The sequence below is a fragment of the Sinocyclocheilus grahami genome, unplaced genomic scaffold (assembly GCF_001515645.1).
Source record: "Sinocyclocheilus grahami isolate Dianchi unplaced genomic scaffold, SAMN03320097.WGS_v1.1 scaffold1238.1, whole genome shotgun sequence".
In the NCBI taxonomy this organism is placed as follows: Eukaryota; Metazoa; Chordata; class Actinopteri; order Cypriniformes; family Cyprinidae; genus Sinocyclocheilus; species Sinocyclocheilus grahami.
In genome coordinates this window covers 37,686-62,740 of record NW_015506417.1, presented here as the reverse complement: position 1 = coordinate 62,740, position 25,055 = coordinate 37,686, and the positions used below count along the sequence as shown (strand labels likewise).

Here is a 25,055-nt window from a genome sequence, read left to right as displayed (position 1 = left end):
TTTCAAAACACATTATTTTCCACATACCGTACATTATTGTTTCTCCTCTATGCCCCCTCTTTCTGAAACGCTAGATTTTTACAAAGCTCATCGGTCTGAAAAGCGAGGTGTGCTGTGATTGGCCAGCTATCCAGTGCATTGTGATTGGCCGAATACCTCAAGCGTGTGACGGAAATGTTACGCCCCTCACCATACTGTGATGCTGTGTCCGGCCGGAGCGACGAGACAAAAACATTAAAACCCATTATAAACGAGGCATTCGCTGCATCCAGTGGGGACATAATTATGGATTATAATGACTTATACTGTCTTTTTATGCATTGCTTTGCATCGTGCCGCATAAACATAAAACCATGTCTGCATTTGTGATCGGAGAAATGACAAACAACAAGCCCTACTCTACACTGCCCAAAAAACTCGCTTTAAATATATAAATTATAAAAACTTTTTAAATATGAAAACGTACTTACAGTCTGTAAGTCAGAACAGCCGGCATTGTAGGCTACTCTCCCAGGATCAGGAAACAATCTGAATATTTGGGTTGAAGTGTTCTGGAACAGGGTTTGTAAATACAACTTAACCACTGATTTCTAGTTGCATTATTTGTAACACACAATATCATGTTACATCACGTTAACACTCGAATTGCATCCCTCAAGAAATGCTTGCACTCAAGAAGTGAATTTATCTCTGTCCAGGAAGAGCTTGATCCCATTTGCCCCGGGGCGACAGAGGGCTGAAATCTCCGGTCAAGGCCTGTCATAATAAGACACTGACATGATGTCCAGATGTAATCTACGGGCTACTAGTTAAGCTCATTGTGCATTGTTTTGAGGAAGCTCAGACCTGAACTTCTTTTTATGCAGCATTGGAAAAGAGGATGTTTCTTATACATTGACATAATTAATCAGGAGACAGCGTGCTCCCTCAATTAACACCGCAGGGAAAGTGGAATTGGCCTCTTTTTGTATATTGTGGCAGATTTAAGGACCTTTGCGGTGAGCAAACAAATGGAGAGGCCTTTAATGAGCAGCGAGAGCAGGGCTCCAGACAAAAAAAATCATTTAAGGAGCCACTTTTTAAGTGCTGAAGAATAAATGTGTTTCAGTTTTCTTTTTTTCTTTTTCTTTTTTTAAACACTTTAACATTTCAGTCATACTGTCATGCGTTTATGTCTCCCCTCTTTTTATAGGATCTGCATTTTAATTCATCTTGTACAGGTAGATGTCCTGGGAACTAAGGTTCACTTTAAGTGGGAACTAAACATATTTTCCAACTTCATAACTATATACAATCACAAATAATTTTTTATTACACAGAATCTGTGCCAATATCATGGACCATAACTATGTCAGCATCACTTGGCCCATGAGTGTAGTTTGGGCTTCTCCTCAGTGCATCTTATAAATGTTGTCATATGTCTTGCACACATCCAGACAGTTTTTCTTCATTAGTAACATGCAATAATATAGGACCAGTGGCGGCTGGTGGACAATTTTCTAGGTGGGGTGCCACATCCAACAAATTTATGTAAACATACATCCCAGTTTGATTTATCCCAGTATAACAAAAGTAAAAGTATTAAAGGGGTCATATGATGCTGCTAAAAAGAACATTATTTTGTGTATTTGGTGTAATGAAATGTGTTTATGCGGTTTAAGGTTCAAAACACATTATTTTCCACATACCGTACATTATTGTTTCTCCTCTATGCCCCCTCTTTCTGAAACGCTAGATTTTTACAAAGCTCATCGGTCTGAAAAGCGAGGTGTGCTGTGATTGGCCAGCTATCCAGTGCGTTGTGATTGGCCGAATACCTCAAGCGTGTGACGGAAATGTTACGCCCCTCACCATACTGTGATGCTGTGTCCGGCCGGAGCGACGAGACAAAAACATTAAAACCCATTATAAACGAGGCATTCGCTGCATCCAGTGGGGACATAATTATGGATTATAATGACTTATACTGTCTTTTTATGCATTGCTTTGCATCGTGCCGCATAAACATAAAACCATGTCTGCATTTGTGATCGGAGAAATGACAAACAACAAGCACTACTCTACACTGCCCAAAAAACTCGCTTTAAATATATAAATTATAAAAACTTTTTAAATATGAAAACGTACTTACAGTCTGTAAGTCAGAACAGCCGGCATTGTAGGCTACTCTCCCAGGATCAGGAAACAATCTGAATATTTGGGTTGAAGTGTTCTGGAACAGGGTTTGTAAATACAACTTAACCACTGATTTCTAGTCATGTCCATTTTTGGAAGCTTTCACAAAGAAACAGCGTCACACACCGCGGCCTACAGTGAGCTGAGGCCGGGGGCTAGCGTGAGGAACGGCGAGAGGGTTAGAGTGAGCAGAGGCGGGTGGGCTTGAGAACGGCGCGGCCGGCGATTTCGTCGAATGACCCCGGGCTGGACTCCGCTTTTATTTGTGTACACTCACAATAACAACGAAACATTGCACTTCTGTAAAATAATGAAAGCAAACAGGACGCGCTTTCAGCCGTCTCGGTCTCTGTGATCTTGAGCGCGAAACTGTGTACTACAGAAAATGTATCTATAGAGACTGAAATGTCTGCTTTTAAATGAACCAAAACAAAAATATTCTCCAATTATGTAATTATGTTTATGTGAAACATGCATACAGGCACGTCCACTACTGCGGAGATGACGAGTCAGTGTCGCCGACTTCATCTCGCTGAAAACAAAGAAAGTACTAGTGTTTCAATACGTTATTAAAATGTTAATGCAGCCTCCTGTTTTTCCCTGACACATTCATAATCAATACTTCTTGCGGTGTGCTGTGGCTAGCTTTATGCGTGCACTTGAGCGCTTATAGGCTATGTCAGATATTTGAGGCTTATTATAATGATTTAAATGGTTTATTTATAAATGTGCGATTAGTTGATTAATGTTTCAAATGAACGATTACTAGTTGACCAGAAAACTCTTTAGTCGAGGGCAGCCCTAGTTACTACTTCTGGTTTTCTACATTAGCGCTATTTGATCTTTTTATAACTAAGGCTGTGCGATTAATCGAAATTGTCATAAAATCGCGATTTGAGCGTGCGCGATTTCTAAATCGTTTTATAGCACGATTTTCCGCGCCCCCGACCTCCCCGCAGTATGCTGTCTGAACCAATCAGAATGCAGTGTGCCTAAATGGAGCGCGAGAACAGAACAGACTGGGCATACAGACGTAACGCCAGGTTCACACACTCCGTCTGTGGTAACTGGTCTGCAGCAGTTATGCAGCGATCTTTTCCACACGGAGTCTATTTCTGCTGAGCTGCACACGCTGAATTACAGTGACAGCGAATTGTTCGTGGTAAAAATTTACATGGATTGAAATGTAGTAATTAGTTTTCTTCTTCTGTTTCACTGTCAACACATGGCTTTTTGGCTAGATTTAAAACAAGGAAAAGTGCACTTTTAGATAAACAAGGCAATAATAGATGGCACTCGTGGAGGTAGGAAAACATGTCTATGAAAGGTTGTACTGTGATAAAAGAGAATCACAATGCTGAAAAAGCATTTTCAGAAACAACGTTTGGATTTGAAATCAAAATAGTGAATAGTAAATGTTGTGTTTGTGGTAAACAGCCGCGGATCAGGAGCGGACTGCAAACGCGTCCTGTGCGAAAGCAAAATGAGTCCGTGCTGCTTCTGCACCAGATACACATACTGTATACACACTGCAGATGGAGTACGTGTGAACTCGGCGCAACAAATCTATTTCAACATCTGAGGCACTGCTACAAAGAGCTCTATGACCAATTTTATGTTGCCATATGTCTGTTCTAGAGACATTTTGTTACACCTTTACTTACTGATTATTTTGTATTATGTCTGTTCTGGAGACATGTTACAGCTTTTTGATAAAGCTCTAATTGGTTTTCTTTTGGAAATACGTTTCAAATTCACAGAATGCATTTATGACTTAACGCATGTCTGTGTGTGTCAAAATCGTGATTAAAATCAAAATTGCAAAATTGAAAAAAGAAATTGCGATAGGTTTTTTTGTCCATAATCGCACAGCCCTATTTATAACCAAATTCTGTGCTCCTCACTGGTGTCACGGTGCGTGCGGGGAGATGAAGTGAGGACTCAATCGCTGGAGAAATGGTATTTTATTTTAGTAACAAATGAAACAAAAACAAACTCAAACCACCCCGAGGGGGAAAAACAGACAGGCAGAGCTAAAGCTGCACACATGCAGACACGAAACACACACCATGAGAACAGACGGATCAGCACAGGACGGCAGACACAAGGAGAATAAATAGGAACCAAACGAGGAGGCTAACGAGGGAGACACAGGTGGAGCAACTAAAACAATAACGAGGTAACAAGATGGGAGGGGCCAGACAATAGACAGGAGAGAGCACATGGCAACAGACAAACACAACACAAGCCATGTGCTCCCAGAACACAGTCATCTGGTGGCCCTCCTGGGCACACCGGCTGAAGACTGTGACAACTGGATCTCGCAGTGCTGTGCTGTAAGAGTGTTGCGAAATCAACTTTGGTTCCCGAGTAAAGCTGTTCTGAGCTCAGACTAGTTTGTTTGCATCGGGGTCCGAGCTGATACACGGTCCGCGCTGTGCAGCTCAAACGAGTAGCAGGGTTTTGTTTCGTTTGCCGTTTGATTAGGGGTGGGCGATATGGCAAAAATATCATGTCACGATTTTTTTCTATTTTGCAAGTTGTCTGAGCAGTACAGCCAAACTAATTGCCCTATTATAAAATCAAAGCCTTTCAAGGTAACAAAATATAAAAAAAGATGTGTACAGTTTCTCTCTAGTGTGAATGTTCATGTGAAGCTCAAGAAGACATTTGTCTGTGAAACTCTTTCCACACCGAGTGCAAGTGAAAGGTATCCTGGTCCTTTTCTTAAAATCTTTCTGTTTGGGTTTTTCTCCACTTTTGGCATGATTTTTATCCTCAACTTCACTCAATTCTTCTTTCTCCTCGTTATCTTCAATCAACTCTGAAACAAAAGTAAAAACGGTACATTTTCATTAAAGAGGTGGTCGATTGTGATTTAAATTTTTTAAACGTTAGTTAGTGTATAATGTTGCTGTTTGAGCATAAAGTTACGACGTTGAAAGTTCAATGCAAACGGAGATATTGTCTTTTATAGTTATGGCAGTTTAATGCCTACAGTTACAGCTGGTCGGGACTACAACGAGCTACTTCCTGGGTTAGTGACATCACAAACCCTGACATTTACATAAACCCGCCCCCAGGAACATGCAACAAAGGGGGCAGGTCCATGTTGCACTGCTTTAGAGAAGAGGAAGAGTTGTTGCCATGCCATCAAAACTAGGGCTGCACGAAATAATCTATTCATTTATGAATCACGATTCTGTCTTCTAAAGATTCTACTGGATTCACAAGTTTAAAATCAATGTCCTAAAGCAGCAGTTCTTAATCCTGTTCCTTGCGTAACCCTACTCTGCATCTCTCTCTCTCACCTGATTCAGCTCCATCAATGAACTGTGTTCCAGTTATACACTTTATGTGTATAGACAGACAGATATTTTTCACATAGCTGCGAGAAGCGTTAAACTGATACAAATTAAACATTACTAGGATAAAAAATACTCTAAGATTTTTTCCAGCTGTGGTGGCAGGACTATTTCCCATTGACCACGCCCCCTCCCCACCCAAGAATCCAAGCAGCAACCTCCCGCTCTCTCTCGTGAAACCAGCACGGAAGTGACTAAAACTGCAATTCATCGACTGGCCGCTAGAGGCTGGCTCCAATAGTGAGTCAGTCCCATAGACACCCCATGTTAAAATTATTATTTGATTTCAGTTAGGATTTCACCAACTGCTGTTAGTTTCGTTTGTTTTAGTTTTTCATTTAATTTAATTTCTTTCTTGCTTTGCCTAATTGACTTTATTTTCGTTAAATACAGTCCTTAATACAACATATTTTATCATTTAAACATGTATACAATATTTCTTACATTTAAACTCTTTTAACATGCATTTTAGAAGTGGACATTAAACCTAAAAATGTAATCCTGGCGAAAAGATTGGTGGTTTAGGTGACTGATATCACGACCCTTTAGTTTGCTGTAAATCATTTTATTTTATGCAAAGCAAAGAAACTGTTTCATAGATTAAATAAAACATACACAAACCTTCATTTTACCACAGAAATGCAAGTCGGCGGCACTGAGAACTACTCTCACCTGAAGAGGATGCAAAATATCCGTGCTCATTACAACCACTGGGTTGTTGCAACTGTCCTGTCCCAGGAGCTGGGTTACACAGAAACTACCCAAACACTAAAAAATGTTGAAATAAAATAACCACAATTTTTTTAGAGTACATGTGCACACTATAAAAGCAACTGATGCAAGCTGCTAATCACTTCAGTTGGTCCATCAATGTGATGCGCAAATGTTCCGTTACCTCTCCCTCCTCTGATTTACAAACTAAGCACTGCAGAAACCAACTGAGTTTACGTGAACACTCGCCAAGACAGGTATTTTGACATCAAATTGCCTGTTTTTGCTCTATTTCACCAACAAAAATATTTCCACGCACAGCCACAGCACTGTTTTGTGTCTCTGAGCAACACAACGGCGTTTTGTTCCTGAATGAATCAACCGTTTAAAATAATCCAGTTCATTTGCAATGATTCACTTATTAACAGTGACTTGCTGCCACCTACTGGTTTTCAACTCCCAATTTCACATTTAAAGTATATTTTCTTTTTTCTTTTTTATAATTACAAATATCAGTATTCAACGTTTTATGTTTAATATATCAAAACATTATTTATGCATTTGTAACGGCAGGTTAACTGCATTCATGTTCTGCATACATTTAAACTCTTTTAACATGCATTTTAGAAGTGGACATTAAACCTAAAAATGTAATCCTGGCGAAAAGATTGGTGGTTTAGGTGACTGATATCACGACCCTTTAGTTTGCTGTAAATCATTTTATTTTATGCAAAGCAAAGAAACTGTTTCATAGATTAAATAAAACATACACAAACCTTCATTTTACCACAGAAATGCAAGTCGGCGGCACTGAGAACTACTCTCACCTGAAGAGGATGCAAAATATCCGTGCTCATTACAACCACTGGGTTGTTGCAACTGTCCTGTCCCAGGAGCTGGGTTACACAGAAACTACCCAAACACTAAAAAATGTTGAAATAAAATAACCACAATTTTTTTAGAGTACATGTGCACACTATAAAAGCAACTGATGCAAGCTGCTAATCACTTCAGTTGGTCCATCAATGTGATGCGCAAATGTTCCGTTACCTCTCCCTCCTCTGATTTACAAACTAAGCACTGCAGAAACCAACTGAGTTTACGTGAACACTCGCCAAGACAGGTATTTTGACATCAAATTGCCTGTTTTTGCTCTATTTCACCAACAAAAATATTTCCACGCACAGCCACAGCACTGTTTTGTGTCTCTGAGCAACACAACGGCGTTTTGTTCCTGAATGAATCAACCGTTTAAAATAATCCAGTTCATTTGCAATGATTCACTTATTAACAGTGACTTGCTGCCACCTACTGGCGGTTTTAATTTCACATTTAAAGTATCCTTTCATTTTTTTTTTTTATAATTACAAATATCAGTATTCAACGTTTTATGTTTAATATATCAAAACATTATTTATGCATTTGTAACGGCAGGTTAACTGCATTCATGTTCTGCATTAAAAAGTGTGTAAATATATCTAAATGCCACTTCAGATGCAGCTTCTCTTGCCTCTGCATTGCAAAAAGATGAATTTTGTTGACCAAAGGACTTATTATTCTAATTCACTGATCAAATGTAAGAATTTGAATCAAGATGATGCACACTTTTAGAAAAAAATGGCTTTATAAAGGTAAAAATGCCCATAAAAGGTAAAAATCAATTTAAACTTATTGGAAAAGATTGATTTGTGTCACTGCTGTGAGCTGATCACCACACAGAATAAGAAGAATATCACAAACTTTAGGAGTCAGCTGTCCACGGCAATCCTTAAGATACCAGCACAATAGCACACTCAGCAAAATATCGTCTAATTATCTTTATCAGATATATATATATATATATTTTTTTTTGAGGTTTCATTAACTGTTTTGTCTGTATGAATAAGAGATAAGAGGCAATGTTTATGGAAACTCGAGGTTTATGGGATGTTGTTGTGGTTGGTAAAACACTACTTGTTGGATGTGTGCTGGTCAGATGAAGTCTGAGCACTGAAACACACACAACTAAGATTTTTCAATAAACTCTGGATCTTTTTAACATTATCACTTCATCTCCTGCTTCTGCTCTTCTCTGGCTTTCCTCAGTCAACTTCTTGGTTGATAGAAGGCTGTTAATACAGTTTTGGTACCAGACATGACTTGATGTTAATGGGTTTTGGGTATCGATAACTCTGCTGACTATTTGTTCGGACACCAGACAAAATGGATATTTTCTGACAGGATCTGGCATCCGGGACTGGATCTTAACTATCTGCCGTGGAGACTCAATCTAACATACATTTTGTTGAAAAAAAAGTACCCAGTTCATAGGAAGTGTCCCTTATTATTTGATGCTTCAGCAAAATTATTCAATAGTTCTAAAGACTTTTCCAATTACAACAAACAAAACATAAAACTGTGTGAAGCTGTATAACCGTCAGCCTCATTAATGAGGAATAAACACCAACCTGTTAGTTCTTCAGTATCTTCAGTGTGTTTGATTCTGCAGGGTTCTGGATCTCTCATCTTCTCTCTGTCCTCTTTAATAAACTCAGTCTTTGCAGATTTCTTCCTGATGATTTGATGCTGGTCTTCTCTTGTGAACTGATGGAGATATTTAATGCTGAATTGCTGAATGTTAGATTGTTGTGAGGGGCTTCACTGAACATGAATTTCTGTGTGGAAAAGCAGATTAGCCAAATGTAAGGCAGTGGTTTTTGGGCCAATATAGTAATATAATATCGTAATACAATGATTCCCAAAGATACAACTCTAAATGCTGTCTCAGAGTTAGCCTTCATAACTTTTAAAATGCAAAAATAATTCAAAAACACACACGTTTGTAGTAGGTTCCTAGTGACTAGAATGACTTACTAAAAAAAACCTGATTATAATTCATTAAAATATGTTCGCGTACTGAAGTTTGTAGTACATTCCTAGTGCCCAGATTGACTTAATGCAGGCGACATTTTGCCAACGCCTCTCTTCATATGTACACAGTACACAAATGCAATGTTAAAACACTCTACCTCAATTACCTCTCTTTATACAAGTACAGTACTCAGATACAAATAAATAAATGCTGTAATTCACCAAAAGATTTTTTTGTAAAGTTGTAGCTCACACATTCAGTGAGTCAGTCTGGCCGCTAGCGTTTACTACAACATTAGGTGGTTTCGTGCCGCGTAGTTCTAGGAACTAGCCAGCAGGGTCGTTCTTAGAGAACCAATCTCTGGTGGCATTCGCACCGGCAGCAGGAACTCTGAAGCGGCCGACAGCGGCGTCTTTATTCACGGCATTTACAAACATCAACAACCGGTGAATGGAGGATGTTTTTTTTGCTCGTCTTGGGTTTCCTGATAACGGAGATGGAACGTAAACGCACAATTTACGTGATTGAAAGAGCATGAAAGTCTGACTAAATCTCCTATAACAACTTGCAGTGTTATCATCGAGGCTGAGAAAAGAACACTACGCTGCAGACAACAGGTAAATGCCATTACCGCTGTTTTCCAAGTTCGTGGAGTAGAAATTTTCCAGCGCTGTACTCGATGGAAACAAGGCAGAAACGATCGCACATTTTGTTGCATGTAAAGAAATACCGTGAACTGCTCTCCTCTGCTCAGAAGACTCAACGCTGCGTCTGCGTCCGAAAGCTGTGACGACTTCCTGCAGAAAGTGATTTCAGACAGACTTCTGAGGCATGTGAGACTGAGAGAGAAAAACACAAAAGCAGTTCAGTTCAATCAAGTTACTGTTCTGATTACTTTATTTCAAAAGTAATTAGTAATTAGTTACATTACTAGTTACCGTGCCGCGCTCTGTTGTGTCAGGTTTCGCGGGAGCAGGTCTCTAATCCACTGGCACTGGACTCGACAGTGCATGTGCTAAATCCTTTCTACCATCTCTAGATTATAAAACACTGCATTCTGTCAACAATGTAACGCGGCAGTAACGTATAGAGACCTCAGCTTGTAACTATACTCTAATTACTATTTTGAAAATTATAATGCGTTAAATTACTCGGTTACTAAAAAAGTAATCAAATTACAGTAACGCGTTACTAAAAAAAAGTACCCAGTTCATAGGAAGTGTCCCTTATTATTTGATGCTTCAGCAAAATTATTCAATAGTTCTAAAGACTTTTCCAATTACAACAAACAAAACATAAAACTGTGTGAAGCTGTATAACCGTCAGCCTCATTAATGAGGAATAAACACCAACCTGTTAGTTCTTCAGTATCTTCAGTGTGTTTGATTCTGCAGGGTTCTGGATCTCTCATCTTCTCTCTGTCCTCTTTAATAAACTCAGTCTTTGCAGATTTCTTCCTGATGATTTGATGCTGGTCTTCTCTTGTGAACTGATGGAGATATTTAATGCTGAATTGCTGAATGTTAGATTGTTGTGAGGGGCTTCACTGAACATGAATTTCTGTGTGGAAAAGCAGATTAGCCAAATGTAAGGCAGTGGTTTTTGGGCCAATATAGTAATATAATATCGTAATACAATGATTCCCAAAGATACAACTCTAAATGCTGTCTCAGAGTTAGCCTTCATAACTTTTAAAATGCAAAAATAATTCAAAAACACACACGTTTGTAGTAGGTTCCTAGTGACTAGAATGACTTACTAAAAAAAACCTGATTATAATTCATTAAAATATGTTCGCGTACTGAAGTTTGTAGTACATTCCTAGTGCCCAGATTGACTTAATGCAGGCGACATTTTGCCAACGCCTCTCTTCATATGTACACAGTACACAAATGCAATGTTAAAACACTCTACCTCAATTACCTCTCTTTATACAAGTACAGTACTCAGATACAAATAAATAAATGCTGTAATTCACCAAAAGATTTTTTTGTAAAGTTGTAGCTCACACATTCAGTGAGTCAGTCTGGCCGCTAGCGTTTACTACAACATTAGGTGGTTTCGTGCCGCGTAGTTCTAGGAACTAGCCAGCAGGGTCGTTCTTAGAGAACCAATCTCTGGTGGCATTCGCACCGGCAGCAGGAACTCTGAAGCGGCCGACAGCGGCGTCTTTATTCATGCCATTTACAAACATCAACAACCGGTGAATGGAGGATGTTTTTTTTGCTCGTCTTGGGTTTCCTGATAACGGAGATGGAACGTAAACGCACAATTTACGTGATTGAAAGAGCATGAAAGTCTGACTAAATCTCCTATAACAACTTGCACTGTTATCATCGAGGCTGAGAAAAGAACACTACGCTGCAGACAACAGGTAAATGCCATTACCGCTGTTTTCCAAGTTCGTGGAGTAGAAATTTTCCAGCGCTGTACTCGATGGAAACAAGGCAGAAACGATCGCACATTTTGTTGCATGTAAAGAAATACCGTGAACTGCTCTCCTCTGCTCAGAAGACTCAACGCTGCGTCTGCGTCCGAAAGCTGTGACGACTTCCTGCAGAAAGTGATTTCAGACAGACTTCTGAGGCATGTGAGACTGAGAGAGAAAAACACAAAAGCAGTTCAGTTCAATCAAGTTACTGTTCTGATTACTTTATTTCAAAAGTAATTAGTAATTAGTTACATTACTAGTTACCGTGCCGCGCTCTGTTGTGTCAGGTTTCGCGGGAGCAGGTCTCTAATCCACTGGCACTGGACTCGACAGTGCATGTGCTAAATCCTTTCTACCATCTCTAGATTATAAAACACTGCATTCTGTCAACAATGTAACGCGGCAGTAACGTATAGAGACCTCAGCTTGTAACTATACTCTAATTACTATTTTGAAAATTATAATGCGTTAAATTACTCGGTTACTAAAAAAGTAATCAAATTACAGTAACGCGTTACTAAGTAATGCGTTACTGCCCAACACTGGTTATGTGATATTTTTAGGCAGCAACCATGCATATTTCCACTCAAGTTTAGATTGTAATAGATATTGGGCTGTTTTCTCTTAGAAACTCCCCCATCTCATATTGTCCGTAAACTCTTACTGACGCATCTGCACTACATTCTAAAGAGCTCCATTATCAGCCCAACAGTGGAAAATGAAACCGTATCCGTACCGTCTGGGCAGAATCTGCACAGGACAGAAACTGGTGTCTTTATATTTTATTTATTTTTACTTCAGTGAAATGAATGTACTATATTTTAGTTTCATAATGTTTTTTATTTCATATTTTAGGGGATTTTATGGTACTAATTGTCATTTATGGAACAGTTATGATCCATTTATTACCTGTTAACCACTTTTTGAGGATTGACCTGAAAATGAAATTTGCAACTTAAACTGTGCTAAATCGCATTGGAACACAGACTTCAGTTTAAGTGTGCTCTCTTTTTAAAGCAGACACTTGGCAGATTATTACTAAGTGACAAAAAGTATAAAAAACTAAACAAAAGAAGTTATTGAAGTTTATTCATATGATATATGCACAAAAAGACTTTTAAAAAAGTATAGGCCGAAATCATTTATTTTCCAAAACGGCATGAAAATAAATGCCATGAATCTAAACAATTTGTTCTAAATTTGAGGTTGATATAGCAAAACTATGAGATTTTGTTTGGGTCAGACGTACCAAACGTTTATTCCTCTATAGATGAAATTAGCTTGCCATGTGTTTCCAGTGCAGTTCATTTTGACTGTGACCAGTACAAGTGTGACGGTGTCTTTCAGGATCATTTGACCTTTCTGAATCATGTCCATGTGTGTTCTGTGTTCACATAGCAAGAGCCAAAACCGTACCATTCCAATGAAGTAAAAAACAATAAACATGAAATTTTTAGGTCAAAAATTAGCAAACAAGAATTATTCTGACATCATCATTTCATAATTCTCAGACACAATTCAATTCAAGTTTATTTGTATAGCGCTTTTAGGACAGAAACACACTCAGCTGTGAATACCAGCTCTGCTCACAGTCTCCACTGAGTGTTTGATTCATTATAACAGACTGAATCACATACAGAAAACCCACAGAGGTCTGAATCTCTGCACTCATTTCAGTAATCTCTGTGGTTTGTCATTTCACTCTGAAATCTAAAGGATTGTCAGCTGTTACAACAAAACATTCGGGTGCTAAAACAACTGAGAAGCTGAAGTGCACACACAGAGGCTACATTATGTTAACTTCACACACAAAAAAGATGTGTGACAGATAAACCGTGCAAAGACATTGTTGGGGTGGCAAGAATGATGCAAAGAATGATGCTCTCCTATGCCTCTGGCTGTCAACATCTACAAAAACAAACATAATTGTACTCTTAGTAAAATAAAAGATAACTTGATGGAATTCTGAAGTTCACCGTCTTTCCCTCTCTTCTGAAGAAGCTGAGAACATCGCCTCCTCACACAAGCAGGCTTCTGTGCCCTTAACTCCCGGCGCTGGCACATTGAAGACACAAAGCTCAACATGTCTGTAGAAGTTCATTGGAAATAAGGGTAAAATATGTTTGCTATCGGTTTGTCAGCATTTTAGGAGTAGACTCCCCAAGATTACTATAATAAACATGAGCCACATAATATTTCTTTGTTTGTATTTTTGTTTTCAAATTACAGTTTTTTTTTAACCCTGATTGAGTAAGAATAAAAGGCACTCAAGCCATTTAAAAATGAAGTCAGTTTGGTTGTTTGTGATTTTGGGCCTGGAGAGCTGGAGATCCTCAAAGTCTCTCCACTGTTTATTGTTCGTTGTTCCCTATTTACCCCTAGATTAAATGGGAGGACGTAACAATTGTCATTAGGATATGTCCCCAAAACCTTCAAACTGACTGTTATTAAGCCTCTCATTAAAAAACACAACTTGATCCTAGAGAATTAGTTCATTACAGACCGATCTCAAATCTCACTTTTTTCTAAGAGCAGTTAGATCTCCAACCACTGGTTAAATAAGAGAAATAAGTTAAGGCTGATGAAGGGACAACATTTTGAGCAATGTTGCTGTTAACGGGCAACCAGGTGAGACACAGGGCCTACGACTGATCTAAAGTATCCAGATATAAATTTGTTACCTATTCTTAATGGGAAAGTGCCCAAGCAACATTGCTCAAAAAAAGTTGCCCGGCAAAATTGCTCCAAGAGTTGCCCCATGTATCATCAGCCTAACATTTGAAGTTACGGTATGTTTAACTAATGTGGGGTAATGTGAAGTATGCTATCATAGGATTTATTCATGCTTTTTTATGCCAGGTTGGGGTAATATACTGATTTTCAATAATTAAACACAGCAGCACAAGTTCTATAGCTAGTGAATGAAGAACAGATTAGTGAAACAGATTGTTTATTAACAATCAGTACTAAAATCTCTGGGTAAGCAATCAACTTCACATTTACAACCATCTAAAAAGAGAGAATCACAATTTTAAGATGTCTAGATTTTATGTCAAATATTAGAATCATAACCCACAATTCCTGAATGCAAGATCAACCAAGCCTGCGGGAAGAAAAGAAGACGTCACAGGGCCAAAGACCCACAACCTCAAGAGCACAACACCACACGTGCACTAACGTGCACCAACCAACACATTTAAAAAGGTGTAGTAAATAATACAAATCAATACCCATGCAGTGCATAAAACCTCACGCCACATGCAGTAAAGGACAGGCCCAGATGACCCCAGAGGAAAGTACTCCCCACGCAGGCTGGCTCCTAGACTATAGAAAAATGGGTTAAAAACTCCCCTTTTCTCCACACATCATATAGACCCCTAGCGGTTGGTACAAACAGGATTCAGCTAACAAAATCAATAATAACAGATAAAGAATACTTCAAAATAAACATCAGCATATGACCATTAGCTTAAAACTTATGAGAAAAATAAATCATAAGCAAAACAGCAGGGCCTAAACATCAGAGGTTCATATGCATAGAACTCCACAGAGGAAGATCTCTGCCGAAATCCAAAAGTGGACTAGAAACGCTGCATAATAGAGTGGAATAGAAGCCCTGCGTGATACGGCTCGTTACTATTGGCGAAACACAGCGTCCACAACTTGCATAATATTACATACAGCCCACGCGCTCACACTCTGCATCAGGGGGTTATCTCTCTCGCTATAGCGCTTCAGGGTCACGGAAAGGATCAAACGTCAGGAAGTCATGCAACCTGCTAATCTTTGCGCTATTTATAGGGCAAAATAAATACCTATGCCCCACCCCGTACACCATCTTTATTATCCACTCGGTCACATTGAGATAATTTAAAAAATAATTGCATTTAAAACATTTTGTTCAAAAGTTGTAGACGAAGCATAAATACAATCCATAGAAACAATGCCAAACAAAAAACTGGTAAGGGATTTAATTCATTAATATTTATGGAAAAACTACTGACAGAAATACTATCGGAGGAGATTAAAATACATGTTTTCATTTGATCACCCAATCTCTATGGGTGTGTGTTTGGTTAAAAAAGAACCGGTTCATTCGAGTCGTTCGTTCGAGACTACACTGCTTGCGTCGTATGCTTTTGAATCACTAAAAAGAACCGGTTCATTCGAGTCGTGCCGATCTCAGATGCCTGTCTGTGTGACGTCACACAGACAGGCATCTGAGATCGGCTCGATTTGAGAAAGGGGAAAACATTTAACTAGATAAAAAAATAAAATAAAACACTGGGTGGATTTTTATCATTATAGGGTGGTTGTGTACACACACTGCCAACACACATTTCAGTTCAAACAACTTGTAAAAGTGCATGTAGCATCCTATGACCCCTTTAAGGAAGATTAAGGAAAACAGTTTGACACCATGTATAATGAGCACATTTTCACCCTAAAGAGAGCAGCCCGGAAAAAGGAGCGCAGCTGGAGGAAAACAAAATTAGAGGTATTTTGTATTGCATGGTGGGAAAGTACCCTATCCTAAAGAAAAACATTAAAAACTGCTAGATCTGATTACTTTTCGTCTCTTTTAGAAGAAAACAAACATAACCGCAGGTATTTATTCAATACAGTGGCTAAATTAATGAAAAATAAAGCATCAACAGCCCTTGACATTTCCCAACAACACAGCAGTAATGAATTTATGAACTACTTTACTTACAAGATCAATACTATTAGAGATGAAATTGTAACCATGCAGCCGTCAGCTACAGTATCGCATCAGATAGTCTGCTATAGATCCCCTGAGGAACAATTCCACTTATTCTCTACTATAGGAGTGTCAGGCACACAACACGGACACAGATGCAGGCTTCAGCGGGAAAACTTTATTTATAATAAGTCCAAACAAAAAGGGAAATTCCTCACTGTTCGGGGGGGGAGGGCAGGAAGACAGCGGAGACCAGGACAACTAGATAGCCCCAGATACAGATCCCCTGTAAAGACCTTGTCTCAGGTTCCTTGCTGCTGTCCTCTCTGGCTTGCTTAGTTGGGGACACTTAATTTCCAGCGATATCATAGACTTGATTGCACAGATACTATTTAAACTGAACTGAGCTGGATGATGACATCACTGAATTCAATGATGAGCTGCCTTTAACTGAAAAAAATAATTTACTATTGTCCTTTTGCATTATTGACACACTATTTTCCTATTTGATACTGTAAAGCTGCTTTGACACAATCTGTATTGTTAAAAGCACTATATAAATAAAGGTGACTTGACTTGACTTCAATGTGTGGGAGGAGCCTCACTGACGGTGAACGTGTGGGAGGAGCAGATCTGCCAAAATCAAAATCACTTACTCAGTTCATTTTTATATGCATTGACGACAGAATATAAATAAGGCAATGTAAATAATGATATAAATAATGGTAAGAAAAACGCCGTTGGAATGTGCATATTTGTTACCAGTGGTGGCTGGTGGACAATTTTCTAGGTGGGGTGCCACATCCAACTATTTTAGCATACATCCCGGTATGTTTTATCCCAGTATAACAAAAGTAAAAGTATTAAGACTTGAAACATTTGAAGTTAAAGATTGATTCCCACAAAACTATATTTTCTGAAAGCTTTTTCAATATAATTTTTTTTTTCATAATTCACAATTAATACATACAGTACAACAGCAAAAACTGTAAGGAAAAAAAATAAATGTTTAACTTCTATACATTTATAAATAACTACAAGTCAAGCTGCAATAACAAACAGGACCACACGGAGATGCCAACAGACCACTATACAGCCTTAACCATCCTTTCAGAATTATTAAACAGAGCAGAACACAAATTTAAAAAGTAAATAAAAACATTCATAATTAGTCAAATATGGTGATCTGAAGGCAACTCAACATCACCAGTGAACAGTTATTCTGTCAGAGTGAGTGTTGCTTGAAACATTTGAAGTTAAAGATTGATTCCCACAAAACTATAGTTTCTGAAAGCTTTTTCAATATAATTTTTTTTTTCATAATTCACAATTAATACATACAGTACAACAGCAAAAACTGTAAGGAAAAAAAATAAATGTTTAATTTCTATACAAAATAACTACAAGTCAAGCTGCAATAACAAACAGGACCACACGGAGATGCCAACAGACCACTATACAGCCTTAACCATCCTTTCAGAATTATTAAACAGAGCAGAACACAAATTTAAAAAGTAAATAAAAACATTCATAATTAGTCAAATATGGTGATCTGAAGGCAACTCAACATCACCAGTGAACAGTTATTCTGTCAGAGTGAGTGTTGATGCCCATGTGTATATAAACACCACTGACCATTGCAAACTCCTATAAAAACATGTTTCTTCAGCAAGTGCCCATTATAAAACACTTGCCAGACATGCAACCATACTGAAATGTGCTCATGTAAAAAAAAGCTTTCAAAGAGTGCACATACACGGTCTGTTTGTTTGCACATTATTAATGGACTTGCGAGTCTAATATTGTACAATTGCTGTGTGTCACTGTGATTGTCTTTACCTCCATTACAATCGTCATCCATCTAAACTTTGCTGGTAAGATACTAGTTCCCTCTCGAGCTTCACTCGACATTGCAGAGCTTTCTCTCCTCTATGGGAACTCTTTCCCTTCCAGTCTTTCCTGAAGTCCTATTGGCTCACGCCAGTCCAATTGACTGGTCAGTTGTCACGAAGTATGCATCACATGCAAATATTGACGAGCTCGAGAGGCAGTATAAAATGCAATGGACACGTCAATTGTGTTAGAATCATTACCTGCTCGAACATTGCGGACTTTGTGTCGTTCGGCCGGGAGGAAGAAGACGAGGACTCAATGTCCATCTCGGCCTCCGAGAAAGAAGATTGGGTGGGACCGGAGCGTCATTGTCCAGACAGCGATGGGCCCCCAGACCTCCAGAAAGAGCTGGCGAGTGTCATGTTCAAAGCTGTCCAGGAGCTCGAGCTTACTTGGAGCCCCCTGGAGGAACCTGCCAAGGTCCCCTTCTTCCCCAACATCCACGAGCAGTTTGTGAAGGAGTGCTCTGTGCCCCACTCCAACACACAGGCCATTTTCATGCACATGGACAGGGCGGAGGCCCACGGTTATGTGTGCACTCCCCCCATCAAGGAAACCATCACCACGCACCTGCGTCCTGCATAGGATTGGGCATCATTTGAATGTTATCAATTCCAATTTTGATTCCAATTCTGCTTATCGATTCAGATTATTTTAGATTCCCAGTTTCGAATTCCAATTTGATTGCACAATGATATCAAACCTATATCCTGTCTCTTTTTTGCAAACCATTTATTGGAGCTGAATACCAAAAATCAACATGCTACTGGACTATTTAAGCTATTTGAGCTGTTTGTGTGCAAAATATAACTGCATGATTATGAAAAAAATTTTGTCGTTTTCCCCCCCAATGGAAGTTGTGGTTCTTTCATGATTCTGAAGAAAAAAACATTAGACAACTAAACAAAATCACATGTAATTTATAATTGAATGATTCAATGACTCACTCAAGATGTACTTGATTCATTACTGGATGAATCAGCGTTCCTGAACAAATCTCTTGTATGATTCAAAGACAAATACATTTTAACAGCCCTTTCGCCACCTACTGGTGTAACAATGTAATCGACAAATCTTCATTTGAAGTGTCAAAATTACTTTCAAAAGGTGATTTACTCTATTTTAATTGCTATCATACATTTCGTACACACAGTTTATATCTGAACTATAAACTTTTATCCCAGTACTTCTGTGATTTGAATTTTTGTAACAGAAATAAAAATACTGTGTGGCTGAAAAGACTGTGAAGCTGTTTTCATTCATGACAGATGACAGCTGCTCTCTTTAGGTCAATGGCAGTGCGAACGCTAATTTAAATGCTCAAATCACACTGGTGTGATCGTATGCTGCACGGATGAACCAAGTGATCACAACATTGATAGCACACGTCAAAGGTTGTGGAATGAAACAGACAAATCATTGTAATTTAGGAATAGAATCACATTGGTGTTTGAATCGTGTTCGCAATCTTTAATGAGCTATTAAATTAAAGTGCTTTGTCATGTTGGTGGTGACACCTCTCTTGCAACATGTTTAACTATCTCATGTATTATACTTAGCTTTTTGGCTTCTGATTGCAAATGTAGCCAAACTTTAGAGCGCTTCAATTAGCGAGCAAGGTCCTGGCAGATTGCTAGGTCCGGTCCTCACAGATGAAGAAAAAAACACAGGAATCGACAGGCGGAACCGAAATTTTAATTTGACAAGTATCCGATTCCTGACCTTAAGTATCTGATTCTGGAATCGGAATCGATTTTCGATTCCCTACCCTAGTCCTGCAGCAGTTAAGACCCTGGGCTTGGACATCAGCCTCACTTCTGAGCCGTGCAGGGTCACCGCCCACCTCTCTTACAAAGCTTATGTATCAGATGGTGAGGCGACTTCTGCGCTGCATGCCATGGTGGTGCTGCTGGTGTCCCAGGCGAAGCTCCTGCAGAAGGCGGAGTGTGGAGCCCTCACTCTGAATGCCGTTAACGATCTGCACGACCCAAAAGTATGGAGTGCCACAAGGATCTGTCCTAGGTCCTCTGCTATTTTCAATATACAGTAAATGTTGCCCCTTAGCAGTATTATTAGAAAATACGGGATTAACGAAATTGTTGAAACATTTGCAGTAACACTACTGTACGTATAAAAATAATAACAACATAATTACATACAGTAAATAACTGTAGAAGGCACATAAAAAGCATATATCTTTATTAAGATTTCGTGAGCACTTTGTCATTTGTAATACATATGTTGAGGATCTCGTTTATCTGATGTTTATCATGTTCTTGTGATGTTTGCTACTGTTATAAATATGATATTTAACTTTTTAATACGCAGGGGAAATTCCCAACATTAAACAAATAACCAAATTTACATGCAGGACGTTTGCATTGTACATAGATAATTCAAATTTTAAAACGCTGACTCGTTAGGTGATGTTTTTCAATAGAATCGTACAATTTCCTCTTAATTCACTAGAATGCATGGGAATACTAGGAAATAGCAATATGGCGTATATTATTAATTAATACTAATATTATTAGATTAATCACACAGCCCTAAAGTACAAGAGAGATCTCACTTCTGGATTGCGAACAACGAAAACACATCACTGACAAATGTCTTAATTTTATCACATATAGAAACGGCTCACAAGATACAATAAGCTTGATAACTTCTGTGTAACAATAATAAATTGTAAGTTTTTTTCTTTAATTTCTCCAGTACTGAAAGCAGGACCGATAACGTCAGAGCTTATCAATACTACGGTCTTTCATAATTTAGCCGGTTTAATAGCAGGTACAAAGAGAAGCAAAGAAGGATCTATTACAAAGCTACATGACAGTATATCTTGCATCTGCGTTTCGTAAATACATCACAAGTGGAAGAATAACTAGTCATTTTAAAAATAACAGTGAAGAAAAACAATTTTTTATAAATCTCAGACTTTAAGTGTTACACTCTTTTCTTCAGCTCCCTGAACAAGAACGCAACATTGCGAGTAAATCACTCACATATGCGACTAAATCTTCACTCTGGGCGACTAAATTATGGCTAATAAATTCTCAAATTTTACTCGCCAGTGTGTGAGTTGGAGGCTAAGTACAAGTTCAGCACAGATATATTTTCACTCGCCGAACACTCTCTGACTGAGCGCTTCAGAGTTTCTCTCTCCGTCAAGCGATCTGTGCTGTTTTTCAGTTCATCTGATGGATGTGCAGCACACCTGTATTTGACGCACCGTAAACTCTAGTGTGAAGCGCACGACTCGCCGTCGCTTTGTCTCACACACACACACACACACACACACACAGAGAGAGAGAGAGAGAGAGAGAATTGACGTGCTACGTGTAAACGATATTCTTTATGGAATTCTTTGTATTCTTAGTGGGCGGAACTAAATTTAAATCAAAAACTAATCCCTCTTTTGATTTCAGCAAATCAGTTCAAGTGAATGCACACAACCTGATTAATATTCATGAATCCAGCAGTTCGTTAATCATTGGTGCACTTTATATTGTCTTTATTAGTAGAATTCATATCATTATTATCTTATCAGTATTTTTGTTAGTTTTTTTCCCCCAATTTTTGTTTTTTACAGAAACACTGAATGACCAAAAAAGCACCACTACCATTCCTAAGTTCAGATAAAATGACTAATATGCATTCAAACATGGTTATCAAGTTTGAATTCTAAATACTAAAGTTCTATGATTAAATAAAAATCAGTCTGGCGAGTAAACTAAAAAAATTACTGTCAGAAGTTATAAGGCTGGCTGTCGTGTATAAAAGCACAATGATATAATTTAAATGATGAAGCAAAATGAAAAAATAATAAAACTTTTGGACATTGTTCTTTGTGGAGGAACTCCATCTTTGAGTTTATCTGAATCTCACAGCTGAATCTGCTGGTTTTGAATATGAACGAAAACTTTAGATAATGTTTCTTCGTCATGTCACTTGTAATGACAGATTTATCCAGATGATATTTCACTGCTTGATATTTGGTGATGATGCGAATCAGATCTGAAAGTGCTGGATCTGAAGATGATCTACTTACTGTGAATGTGTTTAGTATGTCTGTGTAGATTAGATGAATGATTGAAACACTTCCCACATGCAGTGCAGTGATACGGTTTCTCTCCAGTGTGGATCCTCTCATGTGTTTTCAGACTTGATGACCGACTGAAGCTCTTCTCACATTGTGTCACATTATGGTTTCTCTCCAGTGTGAATCCTCTCGTGCTGTTTTAAACAGCTCGCTGTAGCAAAAGTCTTCTCACACTCAAAGCACATGTACTCTCTCACAGCAGTATGTATTTTCTGATGTTCTTTCAAATGGTGTAGACGTGAAAAACTCTTTCCACACAAATGACATGAATGTGGTTTCTCCTTTGTATGAACTCTCAGGTGCTGCTGCAGGTTTGAAGCCCACAAAAATGTTTTTCCGCACTGATCACATGTGTACAGTTTCTCTCTAGTGTGGATGTTCATGTGATGCTTAAGGTTTGCTGATTGTGTGAAACTCTTTCCACACTGATCACAAGTAAACGGTTTCTCTCCAGTATGAACTCTCATATGAACATCAAGACTATGTTTGGATGTCAAACTCTTTCCACACTGAGTGCAGGTGAAAGATTTATTGGCTCTTGTTTTCTTTAATATTACCCGTTTTCTTTGACAGCAATTCAAAGGTTTTTCTCCAGTTTTGAAGTGATTTTTCTCCTCAACTTCACTCAATTCTTCATTGTTCTCATTTTCTTCAATCAACTCTGAAATAAATGCAAAAACAGTTCATTTGTGAGTAACTCAAAAAAATATTGGCATGTAAATGTTTACAGGCCAGGACTCTTATCAAACATGTGAAGTTTGGAGAAGACCGGACATTGTATGCATGAGTTACAACAACTTCCTGTTTCATAGTATTAATAGCATGCTTTAGCACTTAGCTAAGTGTTGCTAGCATGTTTGAGCATGTTTCTAGCATGTACTCCTAGGAACATTAAAAAGCGTCAACAAGTGTTAAATAGGCTGACAACATAACAGTGTTAACCATGCCACTTCCTGTTGCCAGCAGGTGGCGCTATGAGTATAACTGAATATGGGCATTGGTTAGTGTTCAGGACATAACTCCTATCAAACGTGTGAAGTTTGGGGCAGATCAGACATTGCTTGCCTGAGTTACAGCAACTTCCTGTTTCATGGCGAAACATCAAACGTTGTCAGGCCGCCAGGGACACGCCCTTCGACGAAAACTCAAGATCTTCGCAATTTCGCATCGCAAAGGCCTTATGATTACACTCAGCAAATTAGAAGATGATCCGATTAAAACTGTAGGAGGAGTTTGTTAAAGTACGAGGCCTTAAAATGACAAAAACTGCCCAAAAATAAAGGACTTCTTGTTGGGTTTCGGATTTTGAACCAGGAGACTTTTTTGAAGGTAATGGTGTGTTGCACAACTAATTCTGAAACCCATATCAGATGTACATTTTCACCAATTCTGATGTGTGTGCAAAGTTTCATGAGTTTTGGAGCATGTTTAGTCCCTTAAAAATGTGATTCCCTTCGGAGAAGAAGAAGCGGAAGAATAATAATAAGAAATGGAGCAATTCCAATAGGGTCCTCACACCATCGGTGCTCGGGCCCAAAATATAAAACTACTTGAAACTGTATAAGCGTCAGCTTTATTTGTGAAGAATGAAGAATAAACACCAACCTGTTAGTTCTTCAGTATCTTCAGTGTGTTTGATTCTGCAGGGTTCTGGATCTCTCATCTTCTCTCTGTCCTCTTTAATAAACTTCCTGCTTTGATGCTCGTCTGCACTGATAAACTGATGGGGATATTCCAGCTGAATTTCTGTGTGGAAGAAGCAGATTTGCCATAATCAACAAGAAATCAAGAAGTGTTGTCTCTTTGTAAATCATTATATCACTATATTAAAAGAGTGTCGACACAAAAGTAAGAGTGTAGAGCACATCAGTTTAAAATGCTCCTTCAGTAACACTGCAGTGTCCTTAATTTCAAATGAAAACTATGGTAATGACTTGCAGCATATTCCACTGCTGCTGACCGACATCTTAAAAACCTACACTGGAGAAGCACTAGCACCAGTAGGGGTCATCAACGTAGCAGTAAAATTAAATAAATCAGTCTGCACGATTGCCAATGTATTGCCAATGCCAACTCATTGTTGACTGTGGCCATCATCAGCTGCAGCACACTCCTAATGCCCCCGTTTTTATTATGGGTGATTTTAATTAGGGATGCAACAATACCATTTTTTTCAGAACCGATCCGATACTGAAAATTCTGAGTATCTGCCGATACCGATCCAATCCGATACCAGTGCAGTTTTTTTTTAATCAATGTAGAATTTCTATACCTCTCTGTGTTGACCTGATCTTCACTCTTTTGTGTGGTTAAACACAATCTACTACATATAGACAACTTCATTTTAATGAAAAATAAATGAAAAAATACAATCATAATCTATGACAAAACTACCATTATAAACTAGGTTACTGGATAATTCAGCAGCAAAAGATACTCTAGAAAAATCACGGGTGTACAATATAAAAAAAAAATCTAGTGAAACATTTTTTATTTACAAATAAAAGTGAATAAGTCTAAATCTGCTCAATTGTCACACATTGCTCTTTGTATTGTTGTAAAATACATTTATATATAAATATTAGAGGTGGAACGGTTCAACTTTCTCACGGTTCGGTTTGCATCACGGTTTTAGAGTCACAGTTTCGGTACAGTTCGGTATGTGCTATGTTTAGGGAAAAACTATACTATCTGTCATGAATCCGGCCCATGAACTTCCATCTGCTAGCCATCAGACGTCACCCTTTCCAATTTCATTGACTCTCGCACTACACACTGTTGCACATCACCCCAGACTACATATCCCATCATTCATTGCACTGATT

General features: G+C 38.5%; 1 protein-coding gene across 3 annotated transcripts in view; it reads right to left on the bottom strand.

Annotated features, from left to right (window-relative positions):
- Positions 1–23,866, bottom strand: part of LOC107568366 (oocyte zinc finger protein XlCOF6-like) — a 55,118-nt gene extending 31,252 nt beyond the window's left edge. Inside the window, exons 1-2 of one of the 3 annotated variants that reach the window (XR_001606747.1) lie at positions 23,836–23,866; positions 22,788–22,891 (exon numbers count right to left, since the gene is read on the bottom strand). Coding sequence is in view for 2 of the 3 variants with exons in the window: in XM_016254322.1 (XP_016109808.1) it covers positions 10,456–10,513 (58 nt within the window). In the remaining variant the exon portion in view is untranslated. Of the gene's footprint in view, positions 1–10,455; positions 10,663–11,589; positions 11,683–22,787; positions 22,892–23,835 lie in introns of those variants that run through there. The other 2 variants (XM_016254322.1, XM_016254321.1) reach the window with 2 other exon arrangements.
- Between the last annotated feature and the right edge of the window lie 1,189 nt (positions 23,867–25,055).